General features: G+C 45.3%; 2 protein-coding genes across 4 annotated transcripts; both read right to left on the bottom strand.

The window, feature by feature from the left end:
• Positions 1–239: 239 nt before the first annotated feature.
• Positions 240–4,057, bottom strand: LOC127333185 (uncharacterized). Of its 3 annotated transcripts, none has more exons than XM_051359514.1 (5): positions 3,729–4,054; positions 3,021–3,191; positions 1,570–1,624; positions 1,168–1,319; positions 240–680 (listed from the first exon to the last, which is right to left on the bottom strand). In XM_051359514.1, exons 1-5 carry the CDS (start codon positions 3,909–3,911, stop codon positions 600–602), a joined length of 642 nt encoding a protein of 213 aa, XP_051215474.1. In that variant the 5' UTR covers positions 3,912–4,054; the 3' UTR covers positions 240–599. The 3 variants fall into 3 exon arrangements, with proteins under 3 accessions (XP_051215474.1, XP_051215475.1, XP_051215476.1); XM_051359516.2 differs by having other exon boundaries at positions 590–680; positions 1,168–1,338; positions 3,729–4,057; XM_051359515.2 differs by lacking the exon at positions 1,570–1,624 and having other exon boundaries at positions 1,168–1,338; positions 3,729–4,051.
• Positions 4,058–8,553: 4,496 nt separating this feature from the next.
• On the bottom strand, positions 8,554–10,138 carry LOC127333184 (uncharacterized). Its single transcript, XM_051359513.2, has 2 exons — positions 9,748–10,138; positions 8,554–9,079 (listed from the first exon to the last, which is right to left on the bottom strand). Exons 1-2 carry the CDS (start codon positions 9,946–9,948, stop codon positions 8,927–8,929), a joined length of 354 nt encoding a protein of 117 aa, XP_051215473.1. The 5' UTR covers positions 9,949–10,138; the 3' UTR covers positions 8,554–8,926.
• Positions 10,139–23,026: the final 12,888 nt, after the last annotated feature.

The following is a 23,026-nucleotide window of genomic DNA, read 5'->3' as shown; positions in this document are numbered from 1 at the left end:
ATGAAAAAATATCCGCAACCACATGCCCGAAACCCTAGATCTTGAAGCTTCAAACTTCATCCGGTGGTCCTCCTCCTTCATCGTCTTCTGTTGCTTTTGCATTTGTGACCACATCGTATACACAATCGACGCCAACCACCATTTTCCATGGCGTCGAGTAGATGTCTATGCGGGCGGAGGATTGGAACGAGCGCCTGGACACCGGGAAGAAGGGTGAGTTTGTGTCCATATTAACTCTATTTGTAGGCGAATGCAAATACATATTAACTCTATTTAATAGAGTACTGATTTGAGACAATTCCATATCAGACGTTCCACATTCAGTATCACGCACACAGTACTTATATGAGATCTTACGTGGTTCATAATGCACTGAGTTGATGGCACTCGTAGTATGCTACTTAACGAAGCAAACAACAGATCACTCGATCGAGCAACCTGGTGTTCCTATTTCTAGGCACACCAAACTGAAATCTACTCGGTTTAGTTATTACAAGGACCAAACTTTATATTACTACTTCTTTACTGAGCACATGAACACATATAGCTTGATCTGAAGAAAGTGTTGCAAGTGGAAGATAGACCCATGTCTGAAAGTTTCAAGGAAGCAGCAACAACATCAGCAGCACCATCACAACCAAAGAGGCTCCCACGACGACCGCGACCACTGCATCATCTTCCTACAATTCAGCTCAAGAAGTCAGTTCAGCGGCGACACCAGCTCTACATTTTCGTTCCCAAGTCATCCATAATGGAAGAACTGCAACATCTGTGTTTGTCTAACTATACATGATAAACAAAAGGGAAATATTACCTAGTTGAGAGGATAAGTGGCATCAGAATAAGCTTTACAGTTTTAAATCATAGTTTTAAATAGCCGGCTATATGATATAGCCGCGACCTCCGAAAAGGGCTATAGCCAGGCTATAGCGGGCTATAGCCACCTTTTAGCACGCGAATGACTTTAGCGGCACCTTACTCGAAAGGCTATAGCCGGGATATAACGGGGCTATAGCCGGCTATTTAAAACTAAACACATTGGGTTTACTGATCTAGCAGAAGTTTTGGAAAAAGAGAGTGAGAGACAAAGAAGTTGCATATATATAGATTGTAGACTTTAGATATGATCTTTATGTGTCTCTACGTGTAGCTACAAGCCTACATTACCTTGGGGCCCCGTGCTGCTGCCGCCGGTGGGTCCATGACCGTGATGTTGACCGCTGCGACCACTGCCGGAGGAGGAGGAGGATTGGCCACTAGCGCCGCTGGAGCCGCCGGAGGATTGTCCATGCCCTTCTTCTTGCGGATGGCGGTCTCCGCTGCAGTTGCAGCAGCAGCCTGCAGTGGATCAGCTCAAAGTACCAGCAGCGCAACACCACCAGGCGTTCGTGTTTTTAGAGTTATCAATGATGTCAAGGTTACTTTTAAGCCTACAACCAACAAAGTAGATCTGGCCAAGTTGAAACAAGAGCACATATACCAGACTAAAATTGGCAGGAAAAGACTGGATTTTTATAGATCTCGCTTCTTCTGGCAATCTGAGGAAAACAAAAGAAAATATAGGCTCACCAAGTGGAATATCGTCTGCAGACCCAATGATCAAGGGGGTCTTGGTATTGAGGTCCTAGAATTGAAGAATAGATGTTTATTGAGTAAGTGGCTTTATAAACTTCTTAATGACGAGGGGGTGTGGCAGGAGTTACTGCAGAATAAATACCTAAGACAAAAGACCTTATCTGAGGTACAAGCTAAACCAACAGATTCTCCCTTTTGGAAGGGATTAATGAAGGTTAAAGATGATTTCTTTACAAGAGGTTTTTTTCAGATTGGTAATGGTACCAATATCCGTTTTTGGGAAGATATTTGGTTAGGAAATACACCATTAGCTCAACAATATCCATCCTTATATAGTATTGTTCGTCATAAGAATGTAACAGTAGCCCATGTGTTAGCCCAAACGCCTCTGAATATCAGTTTCAGAAGACTGTTAGTGGGAAACAAATGGACTTTGTGGTTACAGTTATGTCGAAGACTTATGAGGATTACTTTATCTGATGAGAATGATCGATTTACTTGAAAATTGACAACAAATGGCGAGTTCACAGTTAAATCTATGTATGAGGATCTTATGAATGACCATACCCCTTTTTTGCGAAAGTATCTTTGGAAAGTTGAAGTTCCTTTAAAGATAAAAATATTTATGTGGTTCTTAAGCAATAAAGTATTACTCACTAAAGATAATTTAGCCAGAAGACGATGGAATGGTTGTACCAAATGTGTTTTTTGTGGTGAGCAGGAGACTATTGAGCATCTGTTCATCACTTGCCCTTTAGCTAGAATTCTCTGGCGTTCAATCAATTTTACTTTTGCTCTCCCACCTCCAACCAATATTACTAATATGTTTGGTAATTGGCTGAACGGAGTTGATAGACAATCAAAGGCTTTCATCCGTATTGGGGTTTCTGCCTTATGTTAGTCTATCTGGAAGACAAGAAATGATATTATTTTTAACAAGAAACCTTCTTTTCATTTTTTGCAGGTTATCCACATGGTGTCACACTGGGTCCAGTTGTGGGCTCTTCTGTCACCGGAGGGACAGCGGGATGCTATGGCTACTGGATGCACACGGCTCCAGATGGTCGCTCAGGATATCTTGTGCCAGGCTGGCTGGCGGCAAAATAGACGGATACAATGATGTGTAATCCGGTGTCTTTAGCTCTTTTTCGCTGGTTGATTCTTGTATCGGCTCTAGGCGATGCCTGACTTGTTTTAATTTTGTACTGTTACTCTTTTAATAAAAGGCCGTGTGCATCATCACGATGCAGAAGCCGGGGTTTCATTCCCCATTTCGAAAAAAAAAGCTCGAACCAAAACATCTTTAATCCCCTAAAGCAATTGTCACGAAGTATAAGTTATTGTGTTGCCGACCGCGTGAAGAAAACAAGGCAAATTCAAGTAAGAAAGGACAGAGAAGCAGCATCGATACATATTTACACGGCTGATCTTGTAAACCACGTTACCTTGGGGCCCCGTGCTGCTGCCGCCGGTGGGTTGATGACCGTGATGTTGAACGCTGCGATCACTGCCGGAGGTGTAGGAGGATTGGCCACTGGCGCCGCTGGAGCCCCCGGAGGATTGTCCATGTCCTTCTTCTTGCGGATGGCGGTCTCCGCTGCAGTTGCGGCAGCAGCCTGCAGTGGATCAGCTCAAAGTATCAGCAGCGCTGGGGCGAGGGCTCCCGTTTCGAAAAAAAAAAAACGATGTCAAGGTAAGCTCGGCTCGTTTGTTTATCTATCAGCGTTTTGCAGCATATCTATAGTTTTGAGGTGTCAATCTTGAGGTGTCCACTGTCTAGACCTAGGGAAATCTTGATGTGTCAACTATCATTTTGTTCAGTACAGAGATTGATCTGCTAAAGAGAGGGATGGGAATATAAATAAAAAACAAACTCTGTGTTTTCACATGATCTGAATCTGTGTAAATCTTGCTCGCATAAAGAAAAGGTCTAACAAGTAAATCTGAGCAACCGAAACAAGTTCTGACAAGATCTATATCTGTGTAAATCTTCCTCGGAGAAAGAAAACAAGTTCTAACCAGTAAATCTGACCAACTGAAGCAAGAACGCTATACAAGGTTTCCCGTAACTAGAAACCAAAACACCTCACACGGAAAGCAGTTAATCAAAACGTAAGCAAAGAAGAGCACCATGTTAACAGAAAAAATCTTACCGCCGCTGCCGGAGGATTAGCCACCTTTTTCACCACGCCGGCGACCGGCGGGTTGGCACCAACGTTGTTGTTCTCCACACGGGCGGCCGGAGGGTTGGCAACGAAGTTGTTCACCACCACACGGGCGGCCGGAGGGTTGCCGCCGACGTTGATCACCACACGGGCGGCCGGAGGGTTGGCCATGCTGTCCACGCGCAAAGCGAGGGTGCGAGACTGTGAAGCGTCTGTGAGAAATGGAGGTGTGGACTGAACAGTTGTTTGCGCACCGATGGAATCAAGTAGGCAGCCAATATGAAGACGTTTGTTTCTGGTTTTGGGTGTACGTACCGGAGCTCTCACGGCTCTGCAGGGTAGGATCGCCCCAGCACAGGGCCCTCTTCCGTGTAAAAATGGAAGGACCTCTCTGTCTCTCGTGAAAAGCAGCTAGACTGGCTCCGAAACGGCAACGCAATTATGGAGAGCACGTTACAGCATACTCTCAAGATTCCGTAGAAAAACTTGTACCTTAGACAGTGTGACAGGATCATATCGAGCACACTGTACTGCACTGCGTATACACACACCAAGTACACGGTCAGACAACGATATGCTTACTAACGCTGAAAATGATTAGAGACTATTGCTAAATTTGTAGTGCGCAGCAATCCGAGATTTTACCTGGATTACAAAAAACTACGTACATGGTAGATGGCAGGTACTGAGTACTACTTTTGGTGGGAAATGCAAGTTAATAACCAAACAAACTGATATTCCATGTTCTACTTCCAGTGTGAGGAAGTACTACAAGAGAAAGAACCATGCATGTCTTGTACTATCGTAGCACTATTTTGTTTGAAATGCACCGACATGCCCGAATTTAAATTAAGGAAAGCAAAGGATATCAAATGCAATTACATGTTCCGGCATATATCCTAGCGGGGACTTCATGATGCTACAACATCCGAGCTTAACAAGTTTACAACAAGTATAGCAGATATGTTAAAAATGGCATAATAAAAAAGGTGTGACTATTTCTCAGTCGACTGAGAAGTAAATTCTTTCTCAGCTAGATGGTGTCATCACATTTCAGTTGTAATTCATGTTGCAACTCATGAATAGCACGAATCACGATGCAAATCAAATGATGTAAGACTTTGACTAGGACGAAGTTAGGTCTCAGCTAGCTGAGAACTAGCAAATCACTAATAAAAAAAAGTAACTACCCTTTTTGCGTTTGGCGACACTTTTTAAGGGGGGCATACTAAAATACATACGTTTTAGGGTAAAAAAACCAATTCTGAACACAAGCTCATGTGCTCCTGAAAGAATAAAAAATTAATAAAAGAAAATAAAAAAATATGAAATATGTGTACAATGAACATGAACACGTGTTCTAACTGCACACCAGATTCTCCGAGAAAATATGCAGTGGTTAGTGCAAAAATATAAAAATACGTTGTTGTTTGGAACATCTAGTTTGTTGCTTACATCATTTCGATTTATCTGTTTTGCAAATACCACTACATATTTAGAACACTTGTTCATGCTTATTGTCCAAAATTTAAAGAACTTTTTTTTTATTTTTTCCAAAAAAAGTTATTTAACCAAGAGTATATGAGCTCGGGTTAAGAAACGCCTTGTCCATAAGAAGGGCATACAAAAAAATACCTACCGTGCAATATTTAATTACAGGGCATATTATAAAATGCCTAACCAACATTTACCTTTTTTTTAAATGGAAGTGGGAGGCAAACAGTTGACCTTCATTCATTCAAAGCAAGGCTTATTGCACTAGTAGGAAATAGCTTATCTGTGGCGCACCAAAATAAAATTATGTGGTGCATATGAGATGCGCTAGAGAATTCTCGCCACTAAATTTTATTTCTGTGGTGCATATCTATATGCGCTACAAAGTTCTCACATTTTTGCGGCGCATCCACACAATATGCGTCACAGAATTCTCAAAAAATTCAAAAAACCAACAAAGAAATTCAAAAAAAAATCGAAAAATTCAGAGATTTTTTTTTTTGGAAAAACACAGATAATCGATTTTTTGACATCAAATCACACTTCGATATAAATCAAATGATATCAAAATGATGACTTCCCACTAGGTCAAACATCCTCAAACTCCTCCAACATATACACGCTTAAGTTTTGAGTTCTATTTGATTGAGCTACCCTTGTACTCCTAAAGTTCTTATTGATATTATTATCATATCAACACTCTTAAGAATTGTTTGTGTATATGTGTGTGTAGTTTATGTGTATATCTATATGTGTTTAGGTGTGTTTTAAAATTTCTCAAAAAATCAAAAATTTCAAAGGGAATTTAAAAAAATCAAAAAAATTACAAATGTAAAAAAAATTAAAAAATATATAAATGGATAAAATGGAAAAAAGTGAAAATCAAATTTCGAAAAATTAAAAAAATGTAAAAATTCTAAAATTTTAGAAAATTTGAAAGAAATTAAATTTTTTCCAAAAAAAATCCTTCAAGTTCAAAAAATGGAAAAGAATCTATTAAGAAAATTCTAAAATTTCAAAAACGTCTAAAATTTTAAAATAAAACGACCATTTCACAAAAAACTATAAAATCATAAAATGTTAAAATATCAAATATTAAACAATATAATTTTTTTGAAATTTCAGAAGAACTAATTTTAAAACTCCTATAAATCCCAGAAGGTCAAAAATTGGAAAAGATTTTGAAAATTCTACATTTTCAAGAAAAATCTAAAATTATAAAAAATCTAGAATTTAAACATCCGAAAAAATTATGTGGCGCATATAGAATTTCTGTGGCGCACAGAAATGTGCATTTCTCTATGCCGCATATGGGTTGCATGCGCCATAGAATGCCAAAACTTTTGTGGCGCATATGGTTTGCATGTGCCACAGAAATATTTTTGTGAAGCACACCTTTTTAGATGCGCCACATAATTTATTTCTATCTATAAGTGTTTTCCTACTAGTGTTGAGGTTATCCATTCAAACCAAGGCCATCTCAGTCAAAGAGATCACACAATTATTTAATATGCCCTTTTTTATGAAAGCATTCTGGTGGGAAATGATAATTTTGCCCAAGAAGGGTTCCACCCTGATGTAAGCACTTTAGTAAGAAGCTTGTATGTACAGCTGAGCAAACATATGGGCCTGTATTGACTAATCTTCTCAACATATGAGGTTTTAGGGAGAAGGTTTATAATACCATAGTTGAGCCTTTGCACAATACAGGACCCTGCGTGAAAAGAACATAACAAATTCATGATGTCACTCTTAACAATATCTCAGCAATGTTGGTAGAATTTTATCGGAATATTATTAGGGCAGGTGTTTTGTTCTTTCTCATGGAGAAGAGGGCCTCTTTAACTTCTTCCACTGAAAAGGGTTTACTAAGTATCTCATTATCCTCATCTTTCAATATTTCATGAGGTTTCCACATATTATGATTTAATTTAAATAAATTGCCCGGGGCTGGTCCAAACAGATTTTTGTAGTAAGTTGTTGCATGCTCAATTAGTTCACTAGTCCCTTCAATGTTGAGGCCATTATCATTTTGAGAGTGCATGGTATTTTTCGCTTGCAACCCTTGGCCGCACTATGAAAATAACTCGTATTCGAATAACATTCAAGGAACCATTTCTCATGACATTTTCGGAATCACAACAATTCCTCATTAGCATATAGTTCCATCAATTCAACGGATATATCAGTTTTCCTAATGCTTAGGTCATGAGGTAGCTCAAAAACTTTCTCGAGAGCCTCAAGGGAGGCCAGCTCCTCTTTGTGCTCCAATTTTCTTTTCTTGGCGTTCCCAAAAAGATTTGAGCCCCAGCATTTGAAGAATTTCTTGAAATGTTTCAGCTTTATATTAATGATATCAATGGGATCATTACTATAAACCTTTTTATTCCAAATCTTAGTCATTAAAGGGAGGAAATTCTCATTTTTTAACTATGCAATACCAAACCGGAACTCTTTGATCTGATAACTATGGCCGGAAGGGTACCGGAATCCAGCAAAAGAGCATTGTGGTTAGAAGCTCCCTAACTAGCTTCCTAACTGAAACTAAAGGGAAAAGATCTTCCCAATCAGGAGTCATGAGAATCCTGTCAAGTTTCTCTAGGGTAGGTGACGCCTGTTTATGGACCAGGTAAATTTCCCCCCATGCAAGTAAATTTCTCGCTAGCCAAGAGTATGAATAATCGAATTGAAAAGGTCAGATGAGTGGTTGCTCACAAAGCTGGTATTCTTTTCTCCACTTTGCCTTAAGATATTTATAATCACCCCCCACAATGTAGGGCATAAGGAGGTGATAGAAGGAAGCTAATTCTGTGAGAAACTCGGGTTTGTTTGCCTCGTGTGGAGCACCATAAACAACAATTAGGGCCCAGTTACATTTTTTATCCCACACCACAAATTGCAAAATATATTTTCCATGGTTCACAACATTCACATCCAAGGAATCAATTTTAATTTCACAAAAGATACCACCTGACTTGCCAACTGAAGGAGTCCATTTCCAAAAATAGTTATTGGCAGGGTCCAGAGCTTCCGAAAGAAACTCATCTTATAATCTTTTTTCATGGTTTTCTGGATATCAATGAAATCTAAAGAATAGTCATGCATCAGATCTCTGATGCATGCCACAACACCTTTTTTTCCCACTCTTCGAGTGCTCCATAGAGCTCCTTTCACTGGCAGGATTCTGGGCAGATTTGTTATCAGAGGTGTGTGCACCACTTTTGATTGGATTCTAGTGTTAATCCTAGAAATGATAGCAATAGGTTTTTTCTAGCTCTAGTAATTCGAAGCGCATGAATAATAATTGTTTTTAGGTGAATGCAAAAAAGTTATGTGGATATATTATAGCTCTGGCTTGAGACTGCCCCAAAGCAATCATTCCACATTCAGTGTCCGTCCGAGATTTTACCTTGCTCATAACGAACTACATAGATGTCAGTATGGCACTCGCAGTACTACCTACTTCACCACGAATAGGCCAGATGGATGGTCCTAGTGCTAGGCACACCAAACTGAAATCTACTGAGTTTAATTATTACAAGGATCAAATTATCTATTACTCCTACTCTACTGTGAGCACATAAACACATTACACATAGCGCGATCTCAACAAAGTGCTACAAGAGAATGATAGTATCAACGATGCTGCTAGTGAATGAAGCCCGTTTGCAGAACTGCAGATCGAGCACTCTCTACTGGCCATCCCATGGATGCGTCATCAACAGCGCCATCAGAGTTATAAACGCTGCCAGGATGACCACAAACACCACACACATAACCATCCTCTCCCTCTTCTCCCTGCGGAGCCGCGCCTGCGCTGCAGCGGCAGCCACTGCAGCAGCTTCCTGCAGTTGAGCTCAAGATGTCAGTTCAGCTGCGACACTAGCTCCACATTTTCGTTCTCAAGTCACCCGCAATGGAAGAATCCCAACCTGTGTAGCTATACATGATAAATAACTATGGAAAATAGTAGTTGCGAAGATCAGTGGCATCGGAATAAGCTTTACAGTTTCAAATGAACACATTGGGTTTTACTGATATAGCAAAAGATATGTTCAAAAAGGAGAAGCCCGCAGTTTGATCAGCGGCTCAAGGTACCAGCAGGCGTACATGGTTTTGCAAGTTATCAACGGTGTCAAGGTAGGACAGGACACTAAACTTGGCTGGTGTGTCATGAAATCAATCAGAGTTTTGCAACATAGCTAACTACTGACTACCAAAATCGATATCGAGATATCACCTACAGAGATCGATCAGCTAGGCGAACATTAAGTCTAATAAATATCTATCCTCGCATGATCTATATCTGTGTTGGCCAAGCACACATGAGAGAGCATTGTTGGCCAGATCTTCCCAAAAAATTAGCGATCGGTGTAGTTCAGGCTATAAGTTCTAACCAGTAAAATCTGAGCAACTGAAACAACAAAGCCAAGCTACATTTCCCGTGGCTCAAAATCAAAACACCTTTAACGCAGTTAAACAAAGAAGAGATATATTAGAAACGATATATTACCGCCGCTGCCGGAGGATTGGCGACGCCGGCTGCTGGAGCATTGGCGCCGACGTTGTTGACCACGCCGGCCGCCGGAGGATTGGCACCGACGTTGTTCACCGCGCCGGCGGCCGCATTCGCGCCCACGTTCCCCACCACGCCGGCGGCCGGAGGATTGGCGCCCGCGTTGTTCACCTCGCCGGCCGGAGGAGGATTGTCCATGCTGTGGACGGCTCCACGCGCAAAGAGAAATATGCTCTTTGTTGTGAACCCGATCGAATCAAGTACCAGTACTAGTAGCCACCAGCTAGCCAACCAAGCATAAAGACGATTCTTTCTGGTTTTGGGCGTAGAGAGGAGCTCTCTCAGCTCCGGTAGGACAGCCGCGGAGCAGGGCCGTGTTTCGTGTAAATTGACAGCACATGAAATCAAAGCTGAAAAAATGGCAGCACCTCTCACATACGCTGCCAGGCTCGGAAATAGCAACGCAATAATGCAGAGCAACAGCCGTCCGGGCAGTCTCCGCGTACGCTGCACCGTCCTCATTCCTCAAGACTCCGCGTTGAGCACCGTGTTCCTGAGACAAGACAGTGTGACAGGATCGAGCACACACTAATATTTCTGCAAGTCTCCAGTAGGGTTGCACTAATATTCCACTAATTAATGTAGGAGTAAGAAAAAAGGTTGCACATCCCACTAGTGGAAAACAGGGCTTCCGTGGGAGCCTTTTGTCGCGGGCGCGCCTGCACCCGCGACAAATGGCCTGGCCACGTCGCCCCGAAACCATGTGGAGCGGGCAGGGCCTTTTGTCGCGCCCTTTTGTCGCGGGCCGTATTACGACCCGCGACAAAAGGGGTCTGAGGGCTGGCGCCTCCTGTCGGCACCCCTTTTGTCGCGGGTCGTAATACGGCCCACGACAAAAGGGCCATGCCTATATATAGAAGCAGCCAGCCACCCCCCACCTCATTTTTTCCTTGGTGGTGAAGGTGGAGGTGTATGCTAGCTCATTTTTTCTACATGTGCACAAGAGGTGTTTGATGGAATGCTTGTGAGAGGGATGCCACTTGGTTTTATTTGATAAGATTTCTCCTCTTTTTGATCCTAAAAGGTTAGCAGCTATTTTCTCGACTATATATATATGCATAGTCCGTACAATACTAATTTTAGCAAGGTGATTGCATCTGATACATATATAATTGTACTTATGATGCAGATGAGTCATCCATGGATGTACGGTAACCGATGTGCTCCCGCTTTCAGAGAGGGCGTGAATTCTTTCCTGCTTGTGGCCGAGGCCAACAAGTCGAAGCAAGGTTTTATGTGCTGTCCATGTCTAAAATGTAAGAACGAGAAGGATTACTCTTGCTCAAGAGACATTAAGAGCCACCTGCTTCGGTTTGGATTCATGTCCAGCTATAATGTTTGGACCAAGCACGGAGAAGAAGGGGTTATGATGGAAGACGGCGATGAAGAAGAAGATAATGATGACAAGTACCGATCTATGTTCTCTGAATACTTTGATACCGCAATTGACGACAATGAAGAAGAAGGAGGTGAAGAACAGGCATCAGATGATCCTGTTGATGATGATCTTCGTCGGACCATTTCTGATGCAAGAAGAGACTGTGGCACGGATAAGGAGAGGTTACAGTTCGACAAGATGTTAGAGGACCACCACAAATTATTGTACCCAGGTTGTGAAGATGGTCATAGAAAGCTGGGTAGCATATTGGAATTGCTGAAATGGAAGGCAGAGGTCGGTGTGACTGACTCGGGATTTGAGAAATTGATGATAATATTAAAGAAGCTGTTTCCAAGAAATAATGAATTGCCCGTCAGTACATATGAAGCAAAGAAGCTTGTCTGCCCTCTAGGATTAGATGTGCAGAAGATACATGCATGCATTAATGACTGTATCCTCTACCGCGGTGAGAAGTACGAGAATTTGAATAAATGTCCGGTATGTGGTGCATTGCGGTATAAGATCAGAAAAGATGACCCTGGTGATGTTGAGGGCGAGCCACCCAGGAAGAGGGTTCCTGCGAAGGTGATGTGGTATGCTCCAATAATACCACGGTTGAAACGTTTGTTCAGAAACAAAGAGCATGCCAAGTTGTTGCGATGGCACATGGAAGAACGTAAGAAAGACGCGATGTTGAGGCACCCCGCTGATGGTCGGCAGTGGAGAAACATCGGGAGAGAGTTCCCGGATTTTGCAGGTGAGGCAAGGAACTTATACTTTGGTCTAAGTACAGATGGCATGAATCCTTTTGGGGAGCAGAGCTGCAGTCACAGCACCTGGCCCGTGACTCTATGTATCTACAACCTTCATCCTTGGTTGTGCATGAAGCGGAAGTTCATTATGATGCCAGTGCTTATCCAAGGCCCAAAACAACCGGGCAACGACATTGATGTGTACCTAAGGCCATTAGTCGATGAACTTTTGGAGTTGTGGGCCAAACCAGGTGTACGTGTGTGGGATGAGCACACGGAGCAAGAATTTGACCTACGAGCGTTGCTATTCGTAACCATCAATGATTGGCCTGCTCTCAGTAACATTTCAGGACAGACGAACAAAGGATACAATGCATGCACACACTGTTTAGATGAGACTGAAAGTAAATATTTGGGAAAAAGCAGAAAAGTTGTGTACCCGTTCAATCGTCGTTTCCTTCCGCGCAAGCATCCCTTAAGGAAAAAAGGCAAGCATTTCGATGGCGAGGCAGACCGCCGTCCGAAGCCTGTCCCCCGTAGTGGTGCTGATATATTTGACATGGTCAAGGATTTAAATGTTATCTTTGGAAAGGGTCCAGCAAATGACCTGTTCCGAAAGACGATGATGGACACGCGTCCATGTGGAAGAAGAAATCTATTTTTTGGGAGCTAGAATATTGGAAAGTCCTGGAAGTCCGCTCTGCAATCGACGTGATGCACCTGACCAAGAATCTTTGTGTGAATATTCTAGGTTTTCTGGGCGTGTATGGAAAGACAAAAGATACACCGGAAGCACGGGAGGACCAGGAACTTCATAAAGGACAAAACGGCAATCATCCAGGGCAGTTTGTAGGGCCTGCCAGCTACGCTCTTACCAAACAAGAGAAGGAGATCTTTTTTGAAGCCCTATTCAGTATCAAGGTTCCGTCTGGTTTCTCGTCGAATATAAAGGGGATAGTAAATATGAAGGAGAAAAAATTCCAGAACCTGAAGTCCCATGACTGTCACGTGCTTATGACACAATTGCTTCCGATTGCATTGAGGGGAGTTCTACCAGAAAATGTTCGACTAACCATTGTGAAGATATGTGCATTCCTCAACGCAATTTCTCAGAAGGTAATGGATCCAGAAACTTTGTCAGGATTACAGGAAGATGTGGTCCAATGTCTTGTCAGCTTCGAGTTGTTGTTCCCACCATCCTTCTTCAATATTATGACGCACCTCCTCGTTCACCTAGTTGAAGAGATTAGAATTCTCGGTCCTGTATTTCTACACAATATGTTCCCCTTCGAGAGGTTCATGGGAGTCTTAAAGAAATATGTTCATAACCGAGCTAGGCCGGAAGGAAGTATCTCAAAGGGCTACGGAACTGAGGAGGTCATTGAGTTTTGTGTTGACTTTCTTCCTGACCTTAAGCCGATTGGTGTTCCTGAATCTCGGTATGAGGGGAGGCTGACTGGAAAAGGCACACTAGGAAGGAAAGCAAAGGTGTGGAGGGACAAGATTTCTTTCAATCAAGCACACTACACAGTTCTATACAATTCCAGCTTGGTGGCTCCGTACATCGAGAAACATAAGAATATTTTACGAGAAATAAACCCGGGACAGCCCGAGTCCTTGATTACACGTCAACACATGAATACCTTCGGCAGTTGGTTGCAAAGACATCTCATTAATGACCCATCTGTTGTGGAGCAGCTGTACTTGTTGGCCAGGTTACCATCTTCAAACATATGTACATTCCAAGGGTACGAGATAAATGGGAATACATTTTACACGATCGACCAAGATAAAAAGAGCACCAACCAAAACAGCGGTGTCCGCTTCGATGCAAAAGATGAGAATGGGCAGACCACCACATATTATGGATACATAGAGGAGATATGGGAACTTGACTATGGTCCCACTTTTAAGGTCCCTTTGTTTCGGTGCAAATGGGTGAAGCTCAGCGCTATACATATTGACGATAAGTACGGTATGATAACAGTGGATCCCAACAATCTTGCGTACCTAGACGAGCCTTTTGTCCTAGCCAGCGAGGTGGCTCAAGTTTTCTACGTGAAGGACATGTCTAGCAAATCAAGAAAAAGAAATCAACAAAAGAATACATCAATCGAGGAGCCAAAGCGCCACATAGTTCTTTCGGGGAAAAGAAACATCGTGGGAGTGGATGACAAGACAGACATGTCAGAAGATTATAATAAGTTTAAAGAAATTCCGCCCTTCACGGTGAAAATTGACCCAAGCATCTTGCTAAATGATGAAGATTCTCCATGGCTACGGCGTAGAAGATCACAACACTAGATGGCGATGTAATAATGTATTCTTCATATATAGTTCCCAAGACAATCTCTACATTTATGTAATAATGAGAACCCTTTCACGGGCTTTGCATGGAAATTTTTCCGAGGAGCAGCTTCCGAAGATGCCGTAGGGCGTGTGCACCAACGACATCTTCGAGAAGCTGCGCCACGGGAGATTTCCCAACCCTTTCCTTCATCCATGGGAATGAAACTGTGCTTTATCTCATCGAGCAGTGCGTCCACCCACGCGTCCTTATCCTGCCGACAGCTTTAGTCGCGGTTGCAGCCACCAACCGTGACAAAAGGTTACCGACACATCCTTATCCTGCCGACAACTTTAGTCGCGGTTGCAGCCACCAACCGTGACAAAAGGTTACCGACACATCCTTATCCTGCCGACAGCTTTAGTCGCGGTTGCAGCCACCAACCGTGACAAAAGGCCCTCCTAGATAAGCCTCCCCCAGTCTTTTGTCGCGGTTTGAGCCTCCACCCGGGATGAAAGTTTCGCGCGCCACTTCGTTCCTGCCTATTTTCTTCCCGCATTCCCGCCATTTTTCCACTATATATATGTAGGCTTGGACTCATATCTGCAAACCTCATCACTCTCTCCCATGGCTTCCATCGTATGTCTAACACCCCGGGAGGCGGAGGCGCTTTGCGCCTCGAACTACCCCTGCCCGCCCGGCTACCGCGTCCCGACCGGCTGGTTGCTGAGCGTCGGAGGCGTACCGGTCCCTCCTATCCCTCTTGGTGTGCCACGCGAGATGGCCATCACGAACCACTACTATTTCGAGCTCACGCCTGAGCAGCGGAGGAATCCCCAGTGGCATCCCGACTACAGCCCGAGTTGGGACAGCTTCTTCATCAATCGGCGTGAGAGGGCGGTTGCCAGGTACGAGGAGGACGGCCCGCCTCCTTCGAACTTCAACGAGGCCGGCCGTCGGATGTGGTGGCGCGGCCGGACTCTCCAGAGCGTCCTGGCCTATCGTGGCCCCCGCCTGCGCTACCCTCAATCCCAGCCCACGCGTGCTCACCCGCCGAGGTTGGACAACCGCGACCCCGATGCTAGCGACGATGACGTCGGCGACTATGATGACTACAGTGGCGAGTATTATAGGGCTAGGCACGACTATGATTGAATGGCTCCAACATTCGAATCTGGCCATGTATCTTAATTTTCGGTTGAGCTACGTACTTTAATTTCAGTTCAGTCGTAATAAATTTCGTGTCAACCACTTTATTGAACAAACAACCGTCAACGACTTTATAAACTAAATTTAAACTAATAGAACCGACAACGACTTTATTGAAATTACAATAAAATAGATAAATTACTAGTCTAGTCTCAGTCGTCATCGGAGGTTGTCTCCGTCCAAATGTCATCCCACCGAGGGTCGTCTTCGGTCCAAGTTGTATTCGGGTTCTCGAGCTCGAAGTTGGCGACGGCCCGACGGTGGCGCCTGTTGGACCTGCGTTGTGCCCTAAGGATAGCGAAGAACGCGTCGGTGTTGTCGACGTCGTTGGGGAACTGCGCCCTCCACTGGCGCATCAACTGCTCGTCGTGCTCGGCGATGGCGATCCTGCGCTGCACCTGGCGGTGCCGTCGACGGTCCTCGTCGTCGACGAGGCACGGCGGTGGCGCGAGGAACTCTGCCTCCTCTAGCGATTCAACATCCGGGAAGTTCATGTCGCGCCGTGGCCGCCGAAAACGCCACGCCGCCGCGTCGTAAGCGCGCGCCGCCAGCTCTGGCGTGTTGTACGTGCCGAGGGTGAGGCGGAAGCCACCGGCGCGTATCTCGGCGTAGAACCTACCGTTCGGACGCACTCGAACGCCACGGAAACCGGACGCCCCTCGACGACGTGGAGGCATCCCGGAGATGAATGAGCGGAGGAGGCGGTGGCGACATGTGGTTGCACCCGCACTCGTCGCTATATATAGCGCACGCGGGGCATGGCACGTGTAAGCCACGGCTACACACGTCGCACGCCGGCGTCGACGGGTGAGGCACGTGGAAGCGGTGGCCACACGTCGCACGACGGCGTCGGCGGGTGAGGCACGTGGAAGCGGTGGCCACACGTCGCACGACGGCATCGACGGGACGCGACACGTGGCACGGGGACGCGACACGTGTGGCACGGCGGCGGTGCACAGGGGTGAAACATACCCGACTATCAATGTTTCATATGACGCGAGATGCAAATAGGTATATGGATGTTTTATTAATTTAAAATACAAAAAATAAAAGGGTGAAGAGGTATCGATGGGCTGATCCGTGGCACAGCCCATCCAACGGCTCTAGGCCGTTGGATTCAAACGGCCAGAGCCGTTGGATGGGCTGTGCCGCGGATCAGCCCCAAAGGCCTTTTGTCGCGGGTGGGGGCTTGACCCGCGACAAAGACCCTCCCCTTTTGTCGCGGGTGGGGGGCTTGACCCGCGACAAAAGGGGGTCTTTGTCGCGGGTCAAGCCCCCACCCGCGACAAAAGGGGGTGGGTATAAGAGGGCGGAGCCGCGGGCGGAGCCACCACCCGCGACTCTGGAGGCCAACCCTAGACGATTTTGCGCCGCTGTGCTGCCAAAATTGGCCGCGCCGCCGCCGTCTTCCTCGCCTCCGGCCGCCACCCTCTGCGCCGCCCCCGCCTCTTCCTCTCGGGCCGCCGCCGTGCCTCTGCCGCCTCTCGCGCCGCGCCGCGCCTCGGCCGCCGCCTGCGCCCTCCTCTCTCGCGCGCGTCGCCGCCACTGCGGCGTCCTCGGGCCGCCGCCGCCGCCAGCGCCTCAGCTTCCAGCGCGCGCCGCCGTCTGCAAGCCCGAGGTAGCGCCGCCGCGCCTGCTCGGGCGCCCTGCCTTTTTTTCATTTTTTTATACTTAATTGTGTTAATTAGTTATTAATTAGTATGTAATGTAATTAGTTAGTTTAGTTAGTATGTAATTAGTTAGTTTAGTTAGTATGTAATTAGTTAGTCTAATTAGTATGTAATGTAATTAGTATGTAATGTAATGTAATTGAGTTAATTTAGTTAGTATGTAATGTATGTTAGTTTTAGTTATGTATGTAATTAGTTCTGTAATTAGTTAGTTAGTTTAATTAGGTTTAGTTAGTTAGTTTAGGTTTAGTTAGTTAATTGATTAGTTTTAGGTTGAAAAATGTTTAGTTTAGAAAAATGTTTAGTATATGTATTTACGGTTTTTTAGTATATGTATTTGCTTTATGGATTTAGTTTGTGCCGACACCCTCTCTCCACCGACACCGAGACCCTCTCTCGCAAACCGACACCCTCTCTCGCAAACTAGCGTCGCCGACACCCTCTCTCTCGCAAACACGCGTCCACCGACACCCTCTCTCTCTCTCGCAAACACGCGTCGCCGACACCCTCTCTCTCTCTCGCAAACACGCGTCGCCGACACCCTCTCTCTCTCTCGCAAACACGCGTCGCCGACACCCTCTCCCTCTCGCAAACACGCGTCGCCGACACCATCTCCCTCTCGCAAACACGAGTCGCCGACACACTCTCCCTCTCGCAAACATGCGTCGCCGACACCCTCTCCCTCTCGCAAACACGCGTCGCCGACACCCTCTCCCTCTCGCAAACACGTGTCGCCGATTAGGGTTAGGGTTTGGTTTGTGTTTGATTAGGGTTAGGGTTTGGTTTGTGTTTGATTAGGGTTAGGGTTAGAACATGTACTTATCGATTTAATTCTTTTGCAGAAACAATGGATCCATTCGAACGGGACTTGGAACAGGAAGACATGTTCGCGGACATAATCCGCGATGGTACAGAAGCCGACCGAGAAGACCGCGACTCCGGTGATGGAGAAGCCCGCGGCTCCGGTCATGGAGAAGCCGACGGCTCCGGTGATGGAGAAGCCGACGGCTCCGGTGATGGAGAAGCCGACGGCTCCGGTGACGGAGAAGCCGACGGCTCCGGTCATGATGAGGTATTAATGGAATTCTATATGTACATATGTATTGAGGCATTAGTATAGAGGCATTAATGCAATTCTATATGTATTCTCTTAGGCCTCCGAAGATAAGATAGAGAAACGAGGCCCGGCAAAGAAGTTGACCAAAAAAGACCACTTCACAATTGAAGCTATATCACCGGAAGGCCAACCGGTGGTACCCGCGAATGTCGGAGTGACATTCAAAAATCAGTGCGGAGTTGTGGTTAGAGATCGTATCCCGATCACTGTCAGAGAATGGAACAAGACCAAGAATGTGTCCGAAAATCAGGTTGCCGATAGGTACAAAGACACACTTTTCAGCGACCTCATGGCACATTTCACTTTGCCAGATTTGGGATCGGAGTCTGAGAATGCTAAGCAGTGGGCGCTAGTGAAGAAATGGGCTCTTAATAAGATGGGGGAACTTTTCCGGGCGTATAAGAACCGGTTATGGAAAAATTATAAGAAAGACAAGAAGCCTCCATTATTCGAGAACTACCTAGCGAAGCAGGAGCATAACTGGGAAGAATTTGTGAGGTACAAAGAATCAGAGGAGGCTGTGAACCTGTCAACGAAAAACAAGAAGAATGCAAGCGAAAAGAAATATCACCATCATACGGGGCGAGGGGGCTACGGAGTAGCCATGCCTAAGTGGGATGCACAAGAGGCTGAGATGGAGCTGAACGGGATCACTCCAGAACCCACGTGAGAAGGATGGGACACTAGGGCTCGAAATTGGTTCCTCGCGCATGGCTGTGAGTATGACATGAAGACAGGGAACATTGTTGAAAGTGACACCAGGGTTAGGGTACCCAGGCAAAAATGGATTGAAGTGACGACAGATATAAAGGCGGGAAAACTAAAGTTTGCTCCCGATAGAGAGAAAGACTGTCGACGCTTGTCCTCGGTAATCCTGAGAAGGGAGGACGAACAAGAGGCTTCGGCCCTAGTGTTCCGTGGTCGCTTGGGTTTCCGGCCGACGCGGAGACTTATAGAAGCCGAGCGAGAGCTAAACAACGCCAGCTGGAGGTGCAGAATGACCGGATGGCCGAGTTCCAACGCCGACTTTACCAGCAGCAGCGGGAGCTTCAGCAGCAGCAGCGGGAGATAAATGAACTAAAAGGACATCGCCCGCCAGATAATACCGCTGACATATCTCAGCGACGAGACAGCAGCGTGGCCGACTCGGAGGCCCCTCCTACACGGATGATGATAGATGCCGGTCCTGGCGACCCCTTGGATGGAATCAAGGAGCAAACACCTTGTGATCTCCATGAGGTGTTCAGGAAGGTTTCTGTTAAGGTGGCGGTCGGCTATGTCTTACCGGCATTTGGACCTGAAGGTGAGCCGGCAACATGGCATGGCAATCCGATTCCAGCTGGCTATGCTCGTGTCGGGGTGGATTCAGTTGTCCCATCGTGGGAGACATTGGAGCTCGATATCCCTGGAGGTGATGGGGGGCTTACACTCAGAGAGGTGCTGGGAGAAATCATTCTCTAGGAAAAGAAGAACATCAGGCTGCCAGGCTGGGTAGCACCTAGTACCGGTCGTCCCAGCAGGTCACCATCACCTCCTCCAGGTGATCGCAGGCCACCATCACCTCCTCCTACTGATCACATGTCGCCACCATCACCCCGTGGGTACGACGTCGACCACGACATCGGTAGTCCATCTCCATCTCCCGCGCCGCCGCCTCCACCCACTAAGACTCGGGATGCACCCAGCCGGAAGCGTTTCAAGAGTCCTGTCCGCAAGATGTCGCCCCTCCCAAAAGTACCAAAGGTTCCTCCCCCCCCCGTCCTTACGATCGTACCCCGGAGGAAAATGATGCCATTGTTAAGAAATACAATTATGATTTTTTTCATAAGCCAAAACCTCCTGCGCCAGAGCCATACACAGAGAAGCAAATAGAATATGCTACTAGTTTTCTGAACACACCATCGCAGTATGAGTTACACGAGAAGAAGGATGACTATACACGCACTCTTGCGAAGGTAATTGACCAAAAGAAGGATGAAAAGGCTAAGGAGAAGGACATTGCTGGCACGAGCAAATCATCAGCTAGAAGTGCAGCTGAGAAAAAGTCAAGTTCAACAAGTGCACCCCTCAAGGCCAAGCAAACGACAAAAGGCAAAAAGAGAAAGGAAGTTCCCCTCCTCGGTGCTCATCCCAAACAATCGATCCCAGCACTCAAAGTGCTTAATGTTCCCAAGGTGTACCAGGAACATGGTGGTATCGATATGGAAGAAGCTGCAAGGCTAGCGGCTTCATGTTCAGTTACCGTGGAGGAATTGCTACTTGCAGCAGATGCTGCACTACCCATTGCTGATATAGCTCCTAAATTTGTCTACGGGGCCGACTTGGTCAGCAGAGAGCAGCTGTATAAACTGCCAACACATATGCGGAATTTGCATCAGTGGTACCTTGATGCATGCAAGGAGAACATAATGTACATCGTGGCGAGTATACCATGGGAATATTACTACCGAAAGGAGGAGATCCATATTGAGATGAATGAACTCTGGCAGTTATTCAATCTAGATGCCCTCGACAAATCTCTCATGAGTAGGTATTGCTTGTAAGTTGTTAACTACATATAAGTTCATTTTCATTCAGTTCATGTTCGTTTTCATTGCATATATATACTCATTATATTTTATGTGTTCTCTTATGCAGACTGAAGATCAATGAATGCAAAAGTAATAATATTATCAATGTTGGGTTTATTGACCCAGATAAAATACATGTTGAAACGGTGAAGCATAAACACGAAGAAACGGGGGGAAACCTACTAAGGTTTTTGGGGGAGCAATATTTCTGTGATTCAATATTGTTTCCTTACAACTACGAGTGAGAGTCTTAATGATCTTTTATGCACATTCAATTTTTCTTACTCGATGTTATGTGTAATTCCTGACGTATATGCATAACATGTGCAGCTTCCACTGAATTCTACTAGACATTCAACCTGATAAGGGAATAGTTGAAGTAAAAGACCCACTGAGTAGAGGCGTGGACGGGTTCCAGGACTTGCGGAAGTTGCTCCAAGTGTAATTTCCTTCATCGCCGCGCTTTATCTTTCGTGAGATATCAATTAATTTTCCACTCATTCAATCATTCTTTTGAGTGGCAGGGCTTGGCAAGCTTTGAAGAATCATCATAAGGAGATTACCTTTGCAAAGAAGCTAACATTTACTCCTGTACCGTGCCCCCAGCAGCCACAAGGGACGAATCTATGTGGATACTACGTTTGCGAGTCCATTCGCATGTTAACCACTGAGAAGCAGAACAAAAATAAATTCGACGTAAGCAATAACATTCACAACTTTATTTATTATCATCAATATTTCGTTATCAAGACTGATATAGTCATACTCATCTCATTTTCGTATATAGGTCGACTTCATGCGGGACAGACTCCAACCAAAGGAACACGCACTAGGAATCGCGGAGGAACTGGCGGGACTTTTGGTTAGAGAAGTAATAAACAACAAAGCCTTGTTTAGTCCAAATAGATGCTCTACCTCCAAATAGACGGTCGTTAGTACCGCTTGTCGATCGTGAGCTCCATGTATATATGTAGGGAATCTACGAATATGTGTAAGGGGAATCGACTTTTGCTTCCAATATTTTTTTGATCGATATATATATATATATAATGAATGAACGTGTACAACTTCTAGTAGCGTACAAATATATGCAACTTTTATTTTCGAACGAAAAAAATGAAATAACAGGCGGTCGGTGGCGGGGGGAGGGGTGCTGCACCCCTCAAACCCTAAAGCAGCAGCGTTGTGCGCGCGCCACGTAGAGGGCCTTTTGTCGCGGGTGGTAATACCGCCCGCGACAAAAGGGCATGTGCCCTGCGCGCCCCGCGGCTGCCACGTGGTGGACCTTATGTCGCGGGTCGTAAGCGACCCGGGACAAAAGGTTGACCCTTTTGTCGCGCCTCTCTTGTCGCGGCTGGCCGCCCGCGACAAAAGGCGCTTACCACCCGGATCAAATGGCCTGTTTTCCACTAGTGTCCTTACATCGTGCAATATTAGGTGACTAGCGTTTTTCCGAAATGCATGGAATACGCGGTCACACGAGTACACACTCCTAATCACTCATTACTCCAGCAATTTACCCAGCTCAGTAAACTTCTCAGACAGCTCCAAAGCAACTGTTCGACATTCGGCATCGGGCACACCAATCTGAGAATTTACCTTCTTCGCAATGAACTATCGTACCACCTGTTTTTATTTGAGTGAATCCCACGCTTTACCCATATTTGTGAGTTTGTGACACTAGTACATCTTATTTAATTTTTTGTTCCATTTATTACCCCATAATTGTGATGATGTGTCGATATCTATCCCATTTTGCCTCATTCCTAGCAGCACTTGCAAGGCGACGTGAACACTGGATCTGCAGCTAGCTGTGCCCCATTTGGGCTGCTCCTCGTTGGCCCATGCGCATGCCACAATACGGGATGTTCATATTATTTTATTCATCTAAGATAATATTCTGATTTTTTAGTAATTCCTTAATTCTTAAAATATTATACGATTGCTCCGGAACAATCCGGTTTCTTAATAAAACTATTTCGATCTTACAAGAATTACTCCGATGAGTTTCTCTCTTACACCAAACACATTTATAGTACTCAATCGAAAGAGTATCCGTAAACGTGTGAACTAGCTGGTTCGGTAATAGAAGGCATGACTCCGGAACATTTCTGATAAAAAAATAACAGAGAGACCTGGATGCCCATGATGGCTCCTACACATACACGAATAGTGTCATGGAAACCTTGCGTTACTTAAGGGCTAATCATTTTGCTTCCCAATACTAATGACA

This window comes from Lolium perenne, chromosome 2, assembly GCF_019359855.2.
Source record: "Lolium perenne isolate Kyuss_39 chromosome 2, Kyuss_2.0, whole genome shotgun sequence".
Lineage (NCBI taxonomy): Eukaryota > Viridiplantae > Streptophyta > Magnoliopsida > Poales > Poaceae > Lolium > Lolium perenne.
This window is presented reverse-complemented; position numbering and strand designations above follow the sequence as displayed.

What these genes read in the sequence shown, in the direction of transcription:
- LOC127333184 (XM_051359513.2), bottom strand. Translation starts at nt 9,948, where the DNA reads ATGGACAATCCTCCTCCGGCCGGCGAGGTGAACAACGCGGGCGCCAAT. An exon ending in CCAATCCTCCGGCAGCGGCG is followed by an intron (nt 9,080 to 9,747) that starts GTAATATATCGT and finishes GCTCAACTGCAG; the next exon opens with GAAGCTGCTGCAGTGGCTGC.
- LOC127333185 (XM_051359514.1), bottom strand. Translation starts at nt 3,911, where the DNA reads ATGGCCAACCCTCCGGCCGCCCGTGTGGTGATCAACGTCGGCGGCAAC. An exon ending in CTAATCCTCCGGCAGCGGCG is followed by an intron (nt 3,192 to 3,728) that starts GTAAGATTTTTT and finishes GATCCACTGCAG; the next exon opens with GCTGCTGCCGCAACTGCAGC. An exon ending in CAGCAGCACGGGGCCCCAAG is followed by an intron (nt 681 to 1,167) that starts GTAATGTAGGCT and finishes GCTGAATTGTAG; the next exon opens with GAAGATGATGCAGTGGTCGC.